The sequence below is a fragment of the Eptesicus fuscus genome, chromosome 1 (genome assembly GCF_027574615.1).
Source record: "Eptesicus fuscus isolate TK198812 chromosome 1, DD_ASM_mEF_20220401, whole genome shotgun sequence".
Classification (NCBI taxonomy): Eukaryota; Metazoa; Chordata; class Mammalia; order Chiroptera; family Vespertilionidae; genus Eptesicus; species Eptesicus fuscus.
In genome coordinates this window covers 22849648-22870448 of record NC_072473.1, presented here as the reverse complement: position 1 = coordinate 22870448, position 20801 = coordinate 22849648, and the positions used below count along the sequence as shown (strand labels likewise).

The 20801-nt window shown below is 34.9% G+C and overlaps 1 protein-coding gene across 2 annotated transcripts in view; it reads left to right on the top strand.

Moving 5' to 3' along the window:
• Positions 1-20801, top strand: part of DMD (dystrophin) — a 1914059-nt gene that overhangs the window by 539210 nt on the left and 1354048 nt on the right. For both annotated transcript variants that reach the window (XM_054720874.1, XM_028129748.2), the window contains exon 37: positions 4058-4252. In XM_054720874.1, coding sequence (XP_054576849.1) covers positions 4058-4252 — 195 coding nt within the window. The remainder of the gene's footprint in view (positions 1-4057; positions 4253-20801) is intronic.

Genomic DNA, 20801 nt, shown 5'->3' with positions numbered 1-20801 from the left:
TGTTTATCAGTAACAAATACTGCAATCGTGTTAGGGTAGCAAATATTGCAATTGTTTTACCATTGAAATCTTTTTTAAAGTGATAGAATATACCTTTTCATTTATTTGATTGCTTTTATCAACTATACCCTTTTTAATATTTCTAAATGGGTTGGAGTATCTCATCATGCCATGTCTGAGTATGGAATGAATATGATGTGGCAGAGTTAATCCACGTGTTTATGTGGATTGTTACCAATTGCTCTAAGACTTATCTATGATAGTCTTGAAAATAATCACAATATGCATATTCATAGAGCATGTCCTGGCTGCAGTATGATAGCTAATAATTCTTTGAAGGTGATTACAATCAGGTTCATAAGGACTTCATCTTTAAAGGCGGGGGTGGGGGAGAAACAAAATTGGTTTCTAGAACCAGATACAAACTCTCAATTAATTTAAAAGTTCTGGATTTAAATAGATGCCATAACATTCTCTTAAAAAAGATTTCCATTAAAACATAGACAGAAATATGTTTTCTCTTAATGTGCTAATGAATATTTATTATGAATAAATAAATACATGAATCTATATGTAATAAAACAATCTAGGACAGACCCATGTGGTCATGAAAACTCAATAAATGAGAAGCCAGAGTACAATGTGCTCTGATTCTCAGAGCTCTGGTTCAGGCCTGAAGCTGATGTCAGATCTTATTTCTGAGACATAGAACTCCAATCTTCAGAGCTGTATGGTGAGAACTATTACTTAAATAAATCTCATTTTTATGTAAAACTTCTCTATGCAAAACAAAAACTATCAACAAACACTGAAGAAGTAGAAATTTGAGTTTTAAATTATATTTCAGTAAAATTAAATCCAAGGCAGTTGTCAAATGTGAATATATTTAAGTGCCCCCTTTCTTTATTGTATTTAACTTTTCAATTAAGTTCCTTGCTATTTATAATTCATAATTACTATATTTGTAAGGCACTGATATGAATTTAAGACAGCCGAGAGCATCCCAAATATTGATAATGAAGAGCTAGGAAACTACATGTCAAAAAAGAAATAGAAAGGAGATACAAAGAACTTACAATCATTTTCCTTTTATGAGAAAATGATAATAGATATCAAAACCTTTTGGAACTCACACTGATTTTTAAAACGAGACTCATATGTTTTCTAAATATTTTAAAGATATGTCTCATTGTAAGACAGCTCTTTTGGTTAAACAAAAATACATGCATACATACAGTGTACATAAATACATACATACATATGTACAAAAGGTTCTAGTATTTTACCCAATTTTGTCCCCAATAACAAAAAACACTATTCTATGGAAACTTACAGATATAAAATGCATACAATTAAAAAGAAAGGTAATTGCACCACTATATAAAAATGATATAGAAAATATTCTTGTTTCAGATAATGTAGAACTATCTTTCCCTCTGGAATTTAAACAGCTGATGCACATAATAAAGAGTGTGTAATCTCATAGGGAAGGTAGGGGAGAGTGAGTGGAAGAGTTCAACCAAAGAACTTGTATGGATATATGCATAATCCATGGACATAGACAATGGTGTGGTGAATGCCTGGGGCGGGGGACAGGTGCGAGCTAGAAGGTGTCAATGGGAGAAAAAGGAGGACATATATAATACTTTCAACAATACAGTTTAAAAAATAAAATAAAACTGACCAAATCTGCTAAAAAAGAAAAAAAAGAAAAATTTATGAACTTGGAAATCTTTATTAAGAACTATAGTAACCAGTCTAAGGAAATAAATGAAAGTCACAGTAAATTTGCTTGACCTGTGTTGTTAACTCTGCTGGTTAGGGGTTATTGTTAAGCCTAAGCTGTCAGTGAAAATTAGAAATTCAAATAGCCTCCTGACTTATTTTTCTTTTAAACTGGTGAAATGGTTGGTTTGAAATGGAGAAATTGAGAATTTGGATTTAAAATATCTATGGTTAAATCTATGAGTTGACCTCATCAAACTCTAGCTCCAAATTCTACTATTATTTTAAATGGAAAATTAGAAGTTCATGTAGATTATCATTCCATTGATCATGAAGAAATATGTCAGGTATTTGGTTATATGCACATTAAAGCAAACTTTCAAAATTATCATTATACAATTTAAGCTAATTTCTGTAATTCTATAAATTTAGAGTGCCATAAATAGAGACATCTAAGTTAGAATTATTTTTACATTATATAAGAACTAGTGGCCCAGTGCATGAAATTCATGCACATGAAAAGGGAATTAATTAGAGGAAATATTTTAATATTGCTATTTGCCCTTTCTCTATAATAGAAGTATCTGAGATGAAAGAAAATTAATAAAATGTATATGAAAATCTCCCTCCTGTCAGAGTCTGGGGTGCACTGCGGGACCCAGAGTCAAGTCCCCGCCCACCCGCATATGCTTTGAAATCGTAGGAGACCCAGACCTGGTCACCCCCATTCCCGTCAAGCCCCTCTGGGTGGGGGGATGCAGCCTCAGGTCCCTTGGGGCGGCCTGAGGTCTCCTGGCATGGTGCCAGATGGGGGGTGCAGCCTGAGGTGCCCCTTCAAGCCCCATTGGGGTGGGGATGCAGCCTGAGGTCCCTATCAAGCCCTGCAGGGCAGAGGGCTTAGCCTGAGGTCCCCTGCCCAAGCCAGGGGCCATGCAGCCTCAGGTCCCTGCTGTTTGGTCATTAAGTGATGGCATCTTGACTAATTTGCATATTATGCTATTATTAGATAGATTGAGTAACAAAATCCTAGATCTGAGAAATTAAAAAGAAAATATAAATGGACCGGCATATAATTTCACTCCTCTTTGTGTAGCTTCAATCTGAAATCCTAAACTCCATTTAGTTACATTACTGCGAAAGTGAGGATGGTCTTGTCATAAAGGGTGTGTAGTAATAAATAGCTGTGTTAGCACGCCTATCATCTGCTACTGCATACCTCAGCTGACCCTATCAACAGTCAGGTTACAGTTGATTAATTCAAAACAAAGTTACTGGGAAAGTAATTTCAATTGCAAGAATTTTGTTGCTTAAATATACTGTAGAGAGAAGAGAGCAGAGGTCATCTATCTTTTTTAATTTGCGTGTCAAATAGTATCTATTTCTTGCTTTTATAAAGAATAGGGGAAGAGGTACTACTGGTTAGGTCCAAAAGAGCTCTGAGCTCCAAATGCCTATCACATCTAGCACTTGAATGCCATGTAGGGAAGTAAGATGCAGGTGGAGAGGCTGATGCTGCCTTAGATTTTAGGGCTTTCTGGAGTTCTTATTAAAATGTGAATTCTAGCCTATCTGGTGTGGCTCAGTGGTTGAGCATCACCCTATGAACCAGAAGGTCATGGTTTGATTCCTGGTCAGGGAGCATGCCTTGGTTGCAGGTTTGGTCCCCAGTAGGGGGCGTGCAGGAGGCAGGCAATCAATGATTCTCTCTCATCATTGATGTTTCTCTCACTCTCCTTTCCACTCTAAAATCAATAAAAATATATCTAAAATGTAATTTCTACCCTCAGTCATAATAATCTACTACCTTAATTAGCAGCTAACTTACTAAGAAACTAGTGTTAAAGAAAGGACCTGATGTCTGCAATTTGGAGAGGGATGCTCAATATAAAGTACATACCAGCCAAAAATACTTTGCTCTCCTTGTGCCTCAATCAAGATTAGGGAGAAAAGTATAGAATAGGTTCCTTTGATGTGAATATCACAGATGTCTACATCCTACCCCATACTGAGTTTTCAAGGAACCTAAAAGTTACATTAAAAAAATCAGTTGTGAAAATTATCCTTTTATTGGGGTAAAACTACCCTTCTCATGACATTATGGCTCTTGGTATTTCATTCTCATATTCATGGTGCTAATGTGTATGTATCTCTTTATTTTAAAAGGTTCTATCACTTTTTGGAAGGGGTTATATAAATAACATTTTTACTAGACATGCATTTTTATTCACTTTCAGCTCTCTGTCAGCTATAAACTGGAACCTGTATAAACTCAATAGATGTCTTTTCACTATTAGGAAGCTAAAAGAATTGTTCTTTTGTATATCTATACCAGCACACAGTCCGTGAAGAATCGGTGATGGTGATGACTGAAGACATGCCTTTGGAAATTTCTTATGTGCCTTCTACTTATCTGACTGAGATCACTCATGTCTCACAAGCTCTGTCCGAAGTGGAACAACTTCTTAATGCTCCTGACCTCTGTGCTAAAGATTTTGAAGATCTCTTTAAACAAGAGGAGTCTCTGAAGGTAAAAGCAAAGCACTTTCATTTAGATTTTATAAGATGATCACATTGATCATTGGCAGAACCAAAACAATTTACTTAGTAGTAAGTGTATAAAGTAACAGCATTTTGACTTACACATGGGATTCTTAAAATACTTTAGAGAATGCTTAGCTTTAAGAAATTCGGGGTGGAAAGTGAAACATAAATCCAAAGAAGTATTTTATAATATTTAATGTTGAGAGACCTCCTAAAACACAGGACTATAGAAAAATAATGGTTTAACACACATTCATTCAAGGCAGAAAGGACTCACCAATAAACAAGCTTTAAAGCACACACACACACACACACACACACACACACACAAAAAGCTTTGATAGAAGAACAGCTTATTCCCAACTGATACATTCCTTTCCTGTCTTCTCTTACAAAAAGGGAAATAAGATGAGGTTTTAGATTACATCTATTGTATATAGTTTCAGTTTTATATTTTTCACTTAAATATACTTATTCAATTTCAAATTACTATTCTATATAGAATTAATACTATACTATATAGAATCTAATTGAATTGAAAGCAATAAAATATTTTCTTGAAAATTACCAAGCAAAGCTACCAACCAAATCTTGCTTTTTTCAAACCACCAACTACAAGTTCTAAATTCCAAACTAAGACAAAACATAAGGAAATAGGTTTTGAGTTTTAGAGGGAAGTATCTGAAGATAAATTAATATAGCATCAAGGAAATGTCCATAATAATGTGTATTTCAAGATAATTTTTGTGATCATACATTTCATGCTCAAAATGAAATATTATAGTATATCCAGAGCTTGGTATTTTCCAGTGCAAATAGCATAAAATTATAAACAGAAGATAAGTTTGCTCTCAGCAGCACATATTAGCCAAAGTATTTTATATTCTAAATTATTTTTTGAAAGCTCATTCCATATCACACATTTATTTGCATAAGTACACAAATAGATAAAGCTATTTGTTTATTTTGGAAATCAGGGTTGCAATATCTTGAATGACTTGAGTTTTATATCTTACATTACATCAAGTAAGCTCTAAAATCACACACTAAAGTAAAATAAGAGATGCATGGCTCTCTGGAACCATTCCATCCATTTCAGTATACTGCTATTTCTTATTCTCTTTGAAGTAAAAGTCAAATGGCTGAGTACAGTGAGGAAAAGAAATCCAATCAATTGATAAAGGAGACATGCCAGCACTTCTATTATTATTCACAATAACTAATTTCTCATGACAGTGCAGTTTGTAAGTTCATCATTGTCATTCAACATGTAAATCACTGCTAATGAGCTAATTAATATTCATTTCTTTCCATGTTCATGGACATATGGGTTAGGAGAGCAGTGACCCCAAACTTATTAAGTTGCCAATTGAGTATCTTTGTTTTTGTACATCTTAACCCAGCACACTCAGAATGATGAGCTCCTGGCTATACTCATAGCTAATCATTTGTTCTTCCAGATATATTTAATAATATTGTACCTGACAACGATATATAAGGTTTATAAAAAGGTATTGTGGGTTTAATTTAACTGGATTATTGAATTCTCATTAGATGTAGTTTTGGGCATAATTCCATCTCACTCCCAACATATCTCCTGCAACAGACAAATGGGCTTCCTACCTTTATGGGCTTTTTGAAAGGGGATAGTTTTGATCTGTCTTTTCAATGAATATGTATTTCCTCTTAAAGGCATTCATCTTTGTCATTATCCAGTAGTAAAAATAGAAAAGGAATGAATAAATTGTACGGCTGCTGGTTGGGAAGGTTTGAAATGAAATTGTGATTGATTTTATTCCTGACAGATTTGCATGAATCAAATTATAGAACTGTAGTAGGTTTTGCTGTGGTTTAACATACATATTTTTTGCAAGTGCAATGCAACACAAATGACATGTGATAAGTTAAAATAATTACTTTCTGAACAAAATATAACTGACATAGCACATGTGATTTTCACAAATGTATTGAATTGGGAAGCTATCTAATCATTTTGACAATGACTAAGCACATAAACACCTATTTGCATATGGAAATCTGCATTTAATAGATAATACACTAAATAGCTAAGGCATAGTTAGCAATGAATAAGGAACATATACCTAAGTAACATTTATTCTTATGTCAAAGTGAATATTAGTATTGTGAATCAATTCATTGTGACTGTAAAAAGTTCATAACATTCATTACATAAATGGTAGTACCATAATTTTGAAAAAAAATTTTTTTTGAAAGTTTCAATCAATATTAGAAGTAACTTGCACTTTATTTTTAAGAAAAAGTGGGTTGTCTATACAAATTGACAAAATATAATTACTATCCTAAATAATCTAATCTTGTTTTAAAGTATTTCATATGAAAGTATGAACATAATAAAAGAGAGTAGGGTGGTGGTTTCCAAGGGGCTGGGGCAAGGAGTTAACTGGGAGTTGCTGTTCAATGGTATAAAGTTTTAGTTATGAATGATGAATTAGTTCTAGAGAACTTCTTTACAACATTGTGCCTGTAGTAACAGTAATGTATTGTATACTTAACATTATTTTATGAAGGTAAATCTCATGTTGTGTTATTTTCCAAATTAAAAAATACAAATAATAAAGAATAAACAGACATTCTTAGCATCACAATTTTCAAGTTTCCAAAAGTTGTTCCCGTGAGAGCTTTAAAAACTTAAACTCTTGCCCTAGCCAGCTTGGCTCTGTGGTTAGAGCATTGGCCTGTGGACTGAAGAGTCAAGTGTTAAATTCCAGTCAAAGGCACTTACCTGTGTTTCGGACTCAATCCCTGGCCCCAGTGGGCATGTGTGCTGAAGGCAACCAGTCCATGTGTCTTTCTTACATTGATGCTTCTCTCTCTCTATCTCTCCCCTCCCTTCCATTCTCTCTCTAAAAAAACAAATAAAAAACAATGGAAAAAAATATACTCAAATAAGGATTAACAAAACAAACAAACAAACAAAAAACTCTTGACATGAAAGCAGAAATGAGTCATTAAGAGGCCCAATAGAAAGGACTTATTTGTAATGCTTCTGTATACTAAAAGCTTCAGTTCCATCAGATTCTATTGGGGCCTCAACCAAACCCCCTTCTCACTGAGCATTCCTTGCATTTAAATTAGCAGCTGCCAACTGCAGGTTCCTGAGACTCTTTGCCTTAGGGCTCTCTCTAGTTCCACAAACCCATAAATTTCAGGGGATTAAGGCTCTGCCTCCCCACATCTCTCAATAATCATCAAACAATGAAAGATGGCTCTCAGTAGATAAATAACACTGCTCATTCACATTTTCAGTTGGGTAAGTCTGAGGCATATTGTATACTCTGACCTGAAGTTCCCCATTGAGGACTGCGAATTCAGGATCGAGACCCCATTGTACACAGTAGAAACCTTCCTCATATTACACTTTTCTGGATTCTTCTCTTAACCCTTCCCACTCCCTTACCATTGCTTCCTAAGACCATTTCCAAGCAAATCACTTACATACACATTATACTCTTAGAATCTGTATCTAGGGGAACCCAACCTAAGACAATTTGAAAGAAATAATGGCATTTGTACTATTTATTCAGCACTTGCCAACAAAAATTCTGTTGACATTGATAAAGGTAAATTTTAGGACAAAAATAAGAACATCACTTCAAATAATGATGGCAACTGGGTTTTACAAAAAGGTAAAGGGAATCAACTTGTATACAGTGCTTAGCCACTCTTAACAATGTACCTATATTGACTCATTTAATCTTCCCCACAACTCTATGCAGTATCTTAAATTATTATCCAAATTTTATTACCCATAAATGAGTGAGATCATGTGGCATTTTTCTTTCACTGACTGACTTATTTCACTTAGCATAACGCTCTCCAGTTCTATCCATGTTGTTGCAAATGGTAACAATTCCTTCTTTTCTATAGCAGCAAATTTTACATATGAAGAAACTGAAGAAATATAAAGTAACTTGACAAAGTTGATACAACTAGTGTTGGTGGAGCAAGGACTTGAACCCAAGCAAAGTAGCTCATGATCCATGCTTGTTAACCAGTATACTATACCACCTTCCATGAGGCTATTTCTTGAGTGTTATATTGAGCAGAGCAGGGGTAAATTTTGGCAAAACATGGTAGAATACCTAGGCTTGTCATGCCCAGGTCATAGGAAAATGCCCTGGATTCAAATTCCATCTTAAATCATGACAAATTAAGAAGATTCCACATTCGGAAGAAAAGAAAGTGTAGGAAAGAGAAATCATACATTCATCATTTCGATTGTCTCATCTAAAACTACCGATAGTATAGATGCTCTGGTTAAGGCGGATAATTTTTTTGGTATCCAAGGGGGTAACAAGAAGTGTGGACATATGAAGAAAGCTCACATGTGTTGATAGTACATTTGGGCCCAATGTGGAGATTGGATAGGCTCAAGAAGTAAAGACAGCCTTTGTTCAACCTCAACAGCACTGGGGATAGTTTGTTGTGAGCTTAGAAAAACAAAGATTGTAAAGCAAAACTGTTCAGTCTTCTTTGACTGGTTCAGTTGTTATGCATGACCCTTGAGACCTAAAAGGAATTGTTAGGATAAGCTGCTAAGCTAAGGAGTGGGGATTCATTTATTCAAAAATATTTATTAAGCTCTTACTATGCACCAAGCATTGCTGTAAATGCTTAAAAATTAATAAGCAAAAATGATGGACCCTTCCCTCGTACAGTTTTTATTATAGCAGTGGGAGAGAGAATATAAGCAAATAAATAAAAATAAATAAGTAAATATTGTATACTTAAAGATGAAACATGTTATGAAATATATATAGAGAGAGTTGGGTAAGAAAGTCTAGGATTACTAAAGGGACAGGAGTACTTGGAATGGCAAGAGTTGGGATTGTGATTCTAAATAGAGTGGTAAGGACATTGGGGCAAAGAAAGTAAAGGAGTCAGCCATGCTGTCTGGGCATAGTAAATAATCAATGTGGAGGCCCCCATGTTGGGAGTGGGCTTAACTTGATCAATGGATAGCAGGAAATCCATTGTGGTTGGAGCAGAATGAGTTGGTGAGGGTAATAGGGCATGAGACTAAAGGGGTTGTGGGAGTTCATGTTGTGGAGGATCATTGAAAAGACTACCTTTCACTCTGAGTGACATAGAATTTATTGCAGGTTTTTTGAGGAGATGAGTGGCATGATCTAATTTACGGTTTTAAAAAATCACACTGGTTGAAAGTAGAATTATAAGGGATTAAGAGTAAAAACAAGAACAATTGGAGGAGAGATGCCAGTGGCTTGGACTAGGGTGTTAAGGAGAGATAGCTAACAGATAAATTTCTGTATTCAACCAGCAATGAGCATGAGAGTATACAGACCCATTCTCAGGAGATTTGGGCTCAGGAATATTTTGGTGTACTATGAATTTGGCAGAAGGTCCCTTAAAGGATGTGAGATTTCTTCTCAATGATACTTTGTACCTTTCAGACTCCAGTTTTGCCTTGAAGCAGGAGCAAAATACTATCAATGGAGATATTATCACCTGTGTCAAAATCTCTCTTCTTTGGAATCGATTTCATTGCATTTAAGCACACATTTAATAATGCTAATCACTTGAGTGAAACCAAGAATAATGCCATATGCAAATTGATTGTTTTTCCATTCTGGTATTAAGAGAATTACATAATGGAAGAAGGCATTATATGTACAAACCTGAAGGAAAATTTAAAAAAATAACTTTCTGGGTGCATTGTAATACAGGGACATGCTACATAAAGGGTTAGATTTTTCACCAATTTAATAATATTCCTACACGAGGATATTTTAGTTATTCTAAATTAAATTATAATGATTCACATAAAATGTCAAAGCAGAATTTGGTTACAAATCCTTTTTATATATTTCATTTTATTGTTAAATAGGGAAGCGAGTGTTTTATTTAAATTTCATTTTATTTTGTAAACATATAGTTTAATGAGTTTTGGCACATACGTAAGTCATGCAACCACCCCAATGTCTGTAGGACTTACTCCTCTTTTATTCCTGATATGTGTCATTTATATTTTCTCATTTTTCTTTATCAGTCTTGCCAGGTGTTTCCCACTTTTATGTTTTCATTTTGTTGATTGATTGATTTGAGAGAGAGAAAGGGAGGGAGGGTAGCAGGAAGAGAGAGAGAGAGAGAGAGAGAGAGAGAGAGAGAGAGAGAGAGAGAGGTTTGTTGTTTCACTTATTTATGCATTCATTGGTTGATTTCTGTATGTGCCCTGAGCAGGGATTAAACCCATAACCTTGTCATATCATGACACTCTGACTAAGCTACCTGGCCAGATATCATACATACATTTTCTAATAGAATAGTTCAGTACATGGAAAAATAGGACTTTTATTAAAGCATTACCATATTGTTAGAAGTAAGTTTTTGGTCCATATATAACATTTTGAATTATGTGATCATTTAGTGATTTCTTTAAAGTAAATACAGGTTTTTCAACTAACACATTTATTCAGTTATAAATATAATTCCTTTCTTCAACTGCTTTTATGATTTGGGATTTATTTGTTCAATTGGCTATTTATATTGGTGTATTACTTTACAGACATTAATCTATTCGTTGTAATTTAAATCCTACTTAAATCATTTCTATAATACTTCATTTTTCATATGTTTTATAGTGAAGAGATTGTAGATATTCACTATATGATAGTCCTGCCCAGCTCATATTTATATGTGTTTTGGTGCAGTTTTCCTTTATCTTTTATGAGTGTATCTATTTTATAGGAAATTATTCACTCTTTTTTCTATGCCATTATTTTATCAGGTCCAGCAGTTGTCCTCCTCAGACTCCCATGCTGCATTTTATTCCCATATCTGTTAAAATGTCCTTTAAAAAGCTCATTCCTACTCCATCCATTCTCCTAGCAAGACTATTTTGATAATCCCCATTCTATCAATTCTGGAAATCAAGAACTTACACATTAAAACTTACAGATCATGAGACTAAGTAGAAATGAGGAGGGTTTTCCTCTCTTCATGAACTATTCAATTATGATGTAGATTTTTGAGCTGTGATATATAATTACTAATTTGTTATTCAAAAATGATGCATCATCCCATGGCGAATATTTTGGCCAAAATAAATAGTTTTGTTTTGGAAGTGTTTTTCACCTGTGGACCATAAACAGAGAATAAAAAAATATATATAAAGGTCAATTTACCATAGAGCCACTAAATCTAACTTTAAAATTTTATTTAGAAGCTCAGAAAAACCTAATTAATAAGTGCTTTAATGCCTTTTGATTGAACACTCTTCCCAATTCAATCTGTCATTAATGTACTGCCTGGTAGCTGGATGAGACATAAAGAGGATAAGAATTAGATTTATATAGGATGCTGCCTCCATCTGTCAGATAAAGACAAATTCCAGAGGGTGAAAATGACCCAGAGTTTGAGACTTTGGTACTCCAATTTCTCTTTTTCAATTTTAAGATAGATATACTCCCCAATGGCTGCTGTCACAACAGCTACTAATGGGTTTCTATAATTCTTTTTTCTTAGAAATGGAAGTTGTGGGCTTTTCGGTTAACCAAGTTACAACAGGTCTCAAGGCATTTTTGTTAACTAAAACTCCTTAAAGCCCAAAACGTAAAAACAATAGTGCAGGGTTGTCTAAAATACATACACATACATTTAAGTGTATACATATCCATATACCTGTAGTGTTGTATTTATTAAAATGGTGATACTGAGTCAGCAACAGCAAAAGATACAATTTCACCATTCACAGTAGTTTGCAAATGAGTCACCTAAGCCTTCTGACCTGTCTCCTATGGTGACCAACCTCCATCATACATAGGACTGGTAGGAAGAAAAAAACAGTATCTTGTTTTTCCTGTTCACCACTGTATCTCCAACTCCTAGGTAAGTACCTAACACTTATTAGGCACTCACTGTACATCAGTTGAATGAATGAATAAATCATAGTCTGGTAAGTCCAGATATAGACTCTGTAATCAAAGAGATCAGAGCAATGTTAATCTGCTGTGAGTACCAAAGCATCTACATTATATTGAGTTAAATCACCCAGATGTGTGAATTCTAATAATCTACATATTGATTCCAGCGTGTAGATATGTGCTCTAGATTTGTGTATACTGATTTTTAAACCAACCACTTATAAAAGTTTGTGACAGGAAACCCACATGTAATGAAAATGTTGGTAGTATTTTTCCCAGTATTTGAGCTTTCAATATACAGTTATGACACGCAGTAGGCTAGAGAGGTTGGCAAAGCACTGGATTTCAACCGAAAAGACTTCAATTTAGACATTAAATCTCTTAATAGTTGTATCAGTGGACAAGTCACATTAAACTTCTAAGTCTCAGTTTTTATAACTTTGAAATCATATCAATGATGATACCTGTTCCAGTCTACTTATGTAGGATTATATAAATTTTAAAATTTGTAAAACTCATATTACCTCATCAAACACTCAAAATCATTTAAAATTATGGTAAATAAAATGCTCATGCAAATAATCCTAAAAACAAATTGGCTTAAAGAATGTGGTAAACCTCCTCAATTACTTATTCTTTTAAAAATATATTTTTATTGATTTCAGAGAGTAAGGGAGAGGGAGAGAGAGATACAAACATCAATGATGAGATAATCATTGATTGACTGCCTCCTGCAAACCCCCTACTAGGGGTCCAGCCCACAACCCAGGCATGTGCCATGACTGGGAATTGAACCATGAACTCCTGGCTCATAGGTCAACGCTCAACCACTGAGATATACTAGCTGGACAATTGCATATTCTTATTTTCATCTCTCTAGTATTTGTTATAGGAGCTCCTTTTATTCTTTAATTCGACATTCAGTAATTTTTCTGGATTAACAGAGTTCCTTTCTCCACAAAACTGTTCTTTCCCACCTTTTCCCATATCTAATTCTTATTGTTGTTATTTTTAAGTCATCAATGTAGCCAGTCCCAAGTGTGTGTGTGTGTGTGTGTGTGTGTGTGTGTGTGTGTGTGTGTGTACTGTGTGTGTATATATATATGGCCCGGTGCACGAAATTCATGCACAGGGGTTGAAGGGGTCCCTCAGCCTGGCCTGCACCCTCTCCAATTTGGGATCCTTCTCACAATCCAGAACCCACTGGCTCCTAAGCGTTCACCTGCCTGTCTGCCTGATGCCCTTAACTGCTCTCCTGCCTGCCTGATTCCCCTAACTGCTCCCCTGCCAGCCTAATGGCCCTAACTGCTCTCCCCTCCTGGCCTAAACCCCCTAACTGCCTATGTGCTCTCCCTTCCTCTCTGCACCTTCAGAGCCCAGTGCATGAGTGCCGAGAGCTCTCTTCCAAGGCCCCGTCCCTGTCCTGATGCCCCCTTCTGGGTCAGGCGGTGCAGTGGGCCTGCACGCGCCTCCGCCAGGGGGGGCGCCCCCAGTGGCAACCTCATGTCCTGGTGGCGCAAGTCCCTGTCCCCGTCCCCGCCCAGCAGGTCCTGCCTGCACATGTCTCAGTAGGGAGCAGCTTCAGCCTCTGAGTCAGCATGAAGTTAGTGCTGGGCAGGCCTGTGCGTGCCTGCACTGGGGGCAGAAGTCCCCGCCCCTGTCCCTGCCTGCCAGCTCCTGCCTGTTGACTGGTCATGACTGGGACACAAATAGCATTTTATCTATCTATCTATATCTATATATATATATATATATATCTCTCTCTCTCTCTCTCTCTCTCTCTCTCTCTCTATATATATATATATATATATATATATATATATATAGATAGAGATAGAGAGAGAGAGAGAGAGAGAGAGAGAGATATTAACCTCCAGGATGGATCCCTTGTCTCTTGCAGTTTCAAAGTAACCATCTGGAATTTCCTCCCCTCTTTTTTTAAATTAATCATTATTGTTCAGATTATTACAGTGGTCTCTCTTTTTTCCACTTATAGCTTCCCTCCAACCCAGTAAAAATAAAAGTTTAAAGTAAAAAAAGAAAATGTACATAGGCTAAAATAGCATTTGCTTTCCACATAAACATCTGTTAGAGAATCTTCTATACTTTCAACCATAATTCTTTACTATATTTCCAAAGTTACATATTACTTAGACATAAAGTTTTCCATTCTTCTATTGATTTTATCTGAAAAATAAATAACTCACCTTTTAATGTATTTTTTGAGGTAAAGAAATACAAACTCTAAATTGTTTCAAGTTTCCATGGCCTTCACCAAATTCTGTGCTCTGTGTTCAGAACTGTGTCTTAAAATACGTAAAAGTGTTGAAGCTCTGAATGAATAATGGTTTAATCAGTAGTGTTTTGTTTTTTTCTTTTTTCCTTCCAGTTTAATTTTTTTTTGTTATTTATTTTTTGTGTGTATTTCTTTTGATGTTTAGAAAGGCTAGCCTGTATTCATTTCCCTGCCTAAATTGATAATTATGAGCATGTTAATACTATAATATTCAGTTGAATCTAATAAATTAACATTATGTAAGTCAAAATGTTCAAATATTGGTAATTACATATAGTTCAATCTAATATAATGATTTTTACCCATCCACTTATTTCTGAATCCTGATGCATATCATTAAACATTCAAGGAAAAAAATCAAGAATTTTGTATTTGAAATCACATATAATTAATGGACCCCAGCCACTACCATTTCCCAAAATTAATTCGCCAAACATTAGGCAAAAGGTTAAAGGATTTTCTCATCATTAAGGAAATCCATGGGACTTCCAAAAAGCTAAGGAAATGAGGTAGAGTGTTAGGGTCCTACTTCTATATAATAGTTTTTGTTTTGTTTTTCTTAAATTTATGCACTTAGGTTCAGAACATTTGTATGAAGCAATTGTTTTGCTTTTATATCTCTCATGTAAAACACAATGATAGAAAGCATGATCTCCCAACATCAACTGCATTAATCATTTATAAAATGGGGAAAATATTACCAAATATCTCTCTTATTTTTCCAAAATAGTGTACTGCCATTTGCATTAATTTCTACAGATTAAATTACATTCTATCTTGTATAGTAACTATTTATGAACTTGTTTAATCACTCATACCGGATTGTCAGTCTTTATCAAAATAATACCAGGCTCATGATTCCATATTTAAACAGGAAAATAAAGTATAAAATGAGAAGAAGAAAGAAAATCATTTTGTTCACATTTGTTAATTCCATTCCTTAGTAGTAATCAGCATTTTACTTTCCCCTGTATTTTCCCCATAAAACCTGCCTGCTGCTCCTCTGTTCAGCTGCACAAGACTTAAAAGTATGTTCTAGTTCTAAAAGCTTTGGAAACATAGAATACCACGTGTCTAATTTTTAATGAAGAGAAAAGCATTTGCTTTGATACAATTTTCTGTTACTATGTGCAAGAGCCAGTTTTTCTATCAAGATTTCCTATAAAATGATTTAGGCAATGTACACAAAGTGAACACAAAATGTAGCTATCACAAAATGACTTGTAAAACCGTTTTCAGTTTAGTTGGCACTGATGGGCCAGAATTGTTTTTGAGGAACACTTGGAGCAGTGAAGTGCAAATTTGCATTGTTATTTTTGTTCTTGTTGCTGTTCAGTGGCATTTGGGAAACTTGGACAGACATAACACTGAATGAAGGACTTTGTCTATTGTTAGGTATCTGAGGTACTGAGAGGAAATCATGGAGAAACTTAGCTAGGGAATGTAGATGGACTATTATTCCACTCTAACAGCTAAATGGCCAGTAAAATAAAATAAACAGGGAAGAATGTGAACAGCTCATAACATCTGTGGGGACCTGAATGCAGATCTCAATGTATCAAGAACAGTGTACCAATAAGGTTCAGTGATTCAATTTACATTGGATTTTCATAAGCAAGTTAAGATTCAGAGCTTCAACTCCATATTTTACTTCAGATCAACAAATATTTATTAAGGCCCAAATGCTGTGCTTAACAAGTGAAAATAAATGTAAAATGTGATTCCTGAACTCTCTGGTAATTTATAATATTAATTGAAAATACATTTCATAGTTATACAAACAATTTAGAGAGTAATAAAGTTAGAAAAGACATAATATAGCCAAAATATATAGCATAAGGCATGAGTGTAACTGAATTCATGAAGAGGAGGAAGCAATGTAGAAAGCAGAAACTGAGAATAATTTTATAGAGGAGAAAATCCTTGAATATTTGTGCTTTGAATATAATTGGAATTTGGACACTAATAATAGCCACCACTTATTTATCATGTGCCAGAACATGTTCTAAATTTGTTACTTTTGGTAACTCATATGGTAAGCACAGCTACCCTATGAAGAAAGCATTATTATTAAGCTAATATTCTGAATTATGCAAGGTAAAGACGGTAGTTTGGATCAAAGTAGTGGTGTGGTCAAATTTTGGATATATTTTAAAGGTAGAGCCCAAAGGATTTTGTGGCCGATTTTGTGGCCAATTTCATGTGAGTTGGTAGAGAGAGGATTCAAGGATAACACCAATAATTTTAACATGAACAACTGGAAGAATGGAGCCTTCATTAACTATAGAATGTGGAAAATTACAGGGGGATCAGCTTAGGGTACAGGGTTTGTGAGTTTAAGGTGTTTATTAAACATCCAAGTAGACATAAAAACAACAACAGTTGGATGTACACTGGTATGTCAGAGTTCAGGATAGAATCTTCATAGAGATACAAATTTGGGAATCATTTGGGGTAATTTGTTGGCTCCTCTTCCACACTTGCTCACAAAATATGTATTTTCCTATATTCCTTTTCCATCCCTCTTTCCTCTAACTTCACCTCTGTATACAATCTTAGCTACTCCATGATCTAAATATTATGATCTTGATACAAATGTATCTTATTTATGGAGGTGGAAAATGGTATCAGCAAGATATCAAGATGGCATTTTTGATTCATTGCTGATAGTGCCCAACAAAGGAGGCATCCAGCAGAGTTAGGGACTGAGACATTTAATGACTTACATTGTTCAAGGCTACATAAAGCCTTTGTGGGCTAACAGAAATAATAGGACTTTGTCTTTCTGGCTCACTATTATATCCCCAGTACATAGGAGGTACCTGGCACATGGTAGGTTTCAACAGATACGTATTGAGTTCATGAAATAGAGTAGAGAAAAACCCATGACATAGCAGACCTAGGTAAGATTAGGGAGGCACAGCTGTGTGATGATGGCCAGCCCAACAATACTGAATGCTGCAGAGGAGGGAGAAGATGCAGTGAAGCAATAAATAGAAATTTCCTTCAGGAAGTAAATACGGTAAAAAAAAAAAAAAAAGTGATTTACAGGTGTTTCTAGCCATGTGTTCACATGAGTCATTTTGATAAATGAAACCCGAGAATTCACTAGAAAGCAATTTTATAGTTTTTTTTTTTTTTAATGAAGTTCAATCTACTTCAAACCAGAGTATCATTGAAATATGGAAGTCACCTTTAGGGGAAAATACACTAAGCAATCAATTTCGCATTAGCTTACATTTTAGCTTATGTTTTTATTTCTTGAAACTATATTGTTTCACTTTTAAGATACCTTTTTCCTTACGGAAACATTTTTACTAAGGAAACATGGGAAAAAAATTTGAAATCAATCTTTTCTAAATAATTTTTAAAATAGAAGACAAAATTTCAGATTAATGTTTGTATACACATCTTACAATAAACATTATTTAAAACATTACCTTGGTAAAAGTTTTAAACTCATGAAGATGTGTTTGAGCTCACTTCTTTGGTATAAAACAGACTAAAGACACCTGTAAATTATAGACATACTCATTTATTCAATTGTGTGCTGAATTATAAAAAAAAACTGTTTAATTGAATTTTATGTTTTGTGAGATGCCCACTTATTTTCATGACTACAGGGAAGGTAGAGCAGAAATAATGCTACCACTTTCATAGTATTTTTGAAACAAAGCATTTAGCTGAAGGTAAGAAATGACATTAAAAATTCAATACATTCTCTTTTAAGTTTATTTTTATCAGAAGTGATTAAAAATAAGTTCATTTATCTCAGATATCATTATCCCTGTTCAATATACTCCAGGGCTATTCAATTTCTACTGTATCTACTGTAACATTCATACAAATAGATTTACCACTTAAGTGGGAAAAGAAAGGCATACTCTATAATGAAACATTCTAACATCAAGGGAGTAGTTGTCGCTTTATATTAGCATCAGAAATCTGCCTGTTATGATAGAAAACAGCATAGGTAAACTAAGAGTTACTTGAGACCTTTATCTCAACATAATTAGTTGGCAAATAGGTCTCTTCTTTAGATTCCTAAATAAATTGTCTGTAGTCTCTAGTTTCTATTTTTAGTTCATTGAAGGCACTTATTACACAATCTATAGTAATAATCTATAATAATAAAAGTGCAATATGCTAATTCGATCGGACATCATTCCGGATATCCTTGTGGACGAAGCCAGTGCCGGAGGGATGCCCGAGTCCCGGGTGTCTGCCGGTGGCTGGAGCGAAGCCTGGTTCCAGGGGCCTGTTGGTGGCTGGAGTGAAGCCGGGTCCAGTGCTGGCACCCAAGGGAAGGAAGGCCTACTCTTGCACAAATTTCATGCATTGGGTCTCTAGTACTTGAATAAACAAACTACTTTTAGGTTCAAATTTTTTGTGTTATGAATCCCATTTAAAATCTGATTCTCTTTTGACAGGGAGACCCATGTTTTCAAATAGTATTTGTCTTGATGGATATTGAGGCCTACATTATTGTCTATGTTATTTCTTTGTTGTTATTGTTACAATGATTGTGTCTTTATTTTTAAATTTATCTTTATTGTTGGAAGTATTACAAATGTTCCTCTCTTCCCCCATTGACCTATTCTAGCTCGGCCCTGCCCCCTCCCCGCCCCAGGCCTTCACCACACTATTGTCTGTATCCATGGGTTATGCATATATGCATACTTATTTAAACAACAAGCTTTTCAACTAGAAATTTAAATTAAAGCAGCATAGTTCATAGTCTTCTGTTTTGCTTTATTTTACATATCCAGTCTTCATCTTAACAGTTGTGAAAGTTATGTCACTATCTAATTTTTCCTCTATTAACAGTGTATAAATAAGGATCTTATTGAACTCATTTGATTTTGTGAATCAGAGTTGCAAAGATGCTATTTTTAAATATTAAGGAATTAAATTTTATAAACCTACGTGCAGATGCCTTTCAGAAATTAAAATTTCCTGTTTTCAGGAAGTGTGCTTAACAAATAGACATCTTACAGAATTGGAGTGGGGGTTAGGGAGGTAAATTCATGGGGCATGTCAAAATTAAGAAAGAGCTTGACTAGAATGTGGGTACTTCATTATTTTTCCCATCATATTTTCAGGTAAGATAAGGAACTATTCAGGAGTAGAAATGGGAATAATATATTCTATTATGATCCTAGGGATATTTTTTATCACCATAGCAACTACAGGGACTATGATTTCATTTTTAGAGGGTCAGAAACTGTAAAGATCACTTATTTCTAGACAAACTGAAATAGTAAAAAGCTATAAAAGAGCTCATCTATGACTTTAAACTATGAAAACTGCTACAGAATTTTCTTTGGTGCATATACCATATTTCTGTGTATAATACCTCAGGGACAAGAGTATGTGTAGGCACTTTAAAAAGGATTTTCTGGACTCCAGCCAATTTTGACAGCATTCTCTGAGAATGCACCAAGGAGCTATTATCTAGATATCCAGGGAGTATGACATCCCTGCCCCAGTTTTTGCTTTTTGCTTATCTCATTTAAGAGAGAAAGTTTTCTTGCCTTTGCAACACACTTCCCGGCATTACTAAAACAGTTCATAACTCGATTCTGAGCAATTCTACCACTTCCCAGAGAATTGAGAGCTCTGCAGAGATTCAAGTTAAAATCAGGAAGCTTTGCAAGCTCACATCATCATATGTATTTGTGTATGTGTGTATACACACACCACCAAAGCTATAAATGGATTACTTTTATTCTGGTGAGGAAGAGCCTCCTTTCTGTCTTTTGAATTTTACCCCCATATGAAATGACAGGCATTCATTTTAAGTATTTGGACTCCCAAAACACAAATGTGGCTGGTTGCCCCAATATGATTGTAAGTAATGAGCCTGGCAGTAAGCAGGCTGCTTGGTATCAAGTGGAAAACTTGTCTGAGTTCTGAATCTCTGCCTTTGGGCTGGCAACCACACCATGATAGAGTCCATGTCTTACATCATCAGGAGTTGTGCCAGTGAAGGTAGTGGTGAAATTATGCTGCCCAGGTGATTGGAGATAATAGAAGCATTGAGAAGAAGTCATGTAGGCACATGCTTCTAGCACCTGAACTAATCAAACTAGTGGAATAGCCCTAAATATTTCACCCAAACCTCCATGCTCAGAGCCATGAGAAAATGATCATTAAATTTTGCCAGGTGAATAAAAAAAGAAAGGAAATATAAGAGGTGTGCTTGACAGCAATGACTTTGACTTTTAGGACATTGCTAACATATACCAGATCCATTATATCTTTATTTTTTTTTAGTTTATTTTAATTAAAGTTTACATTCCATATTATTTTAG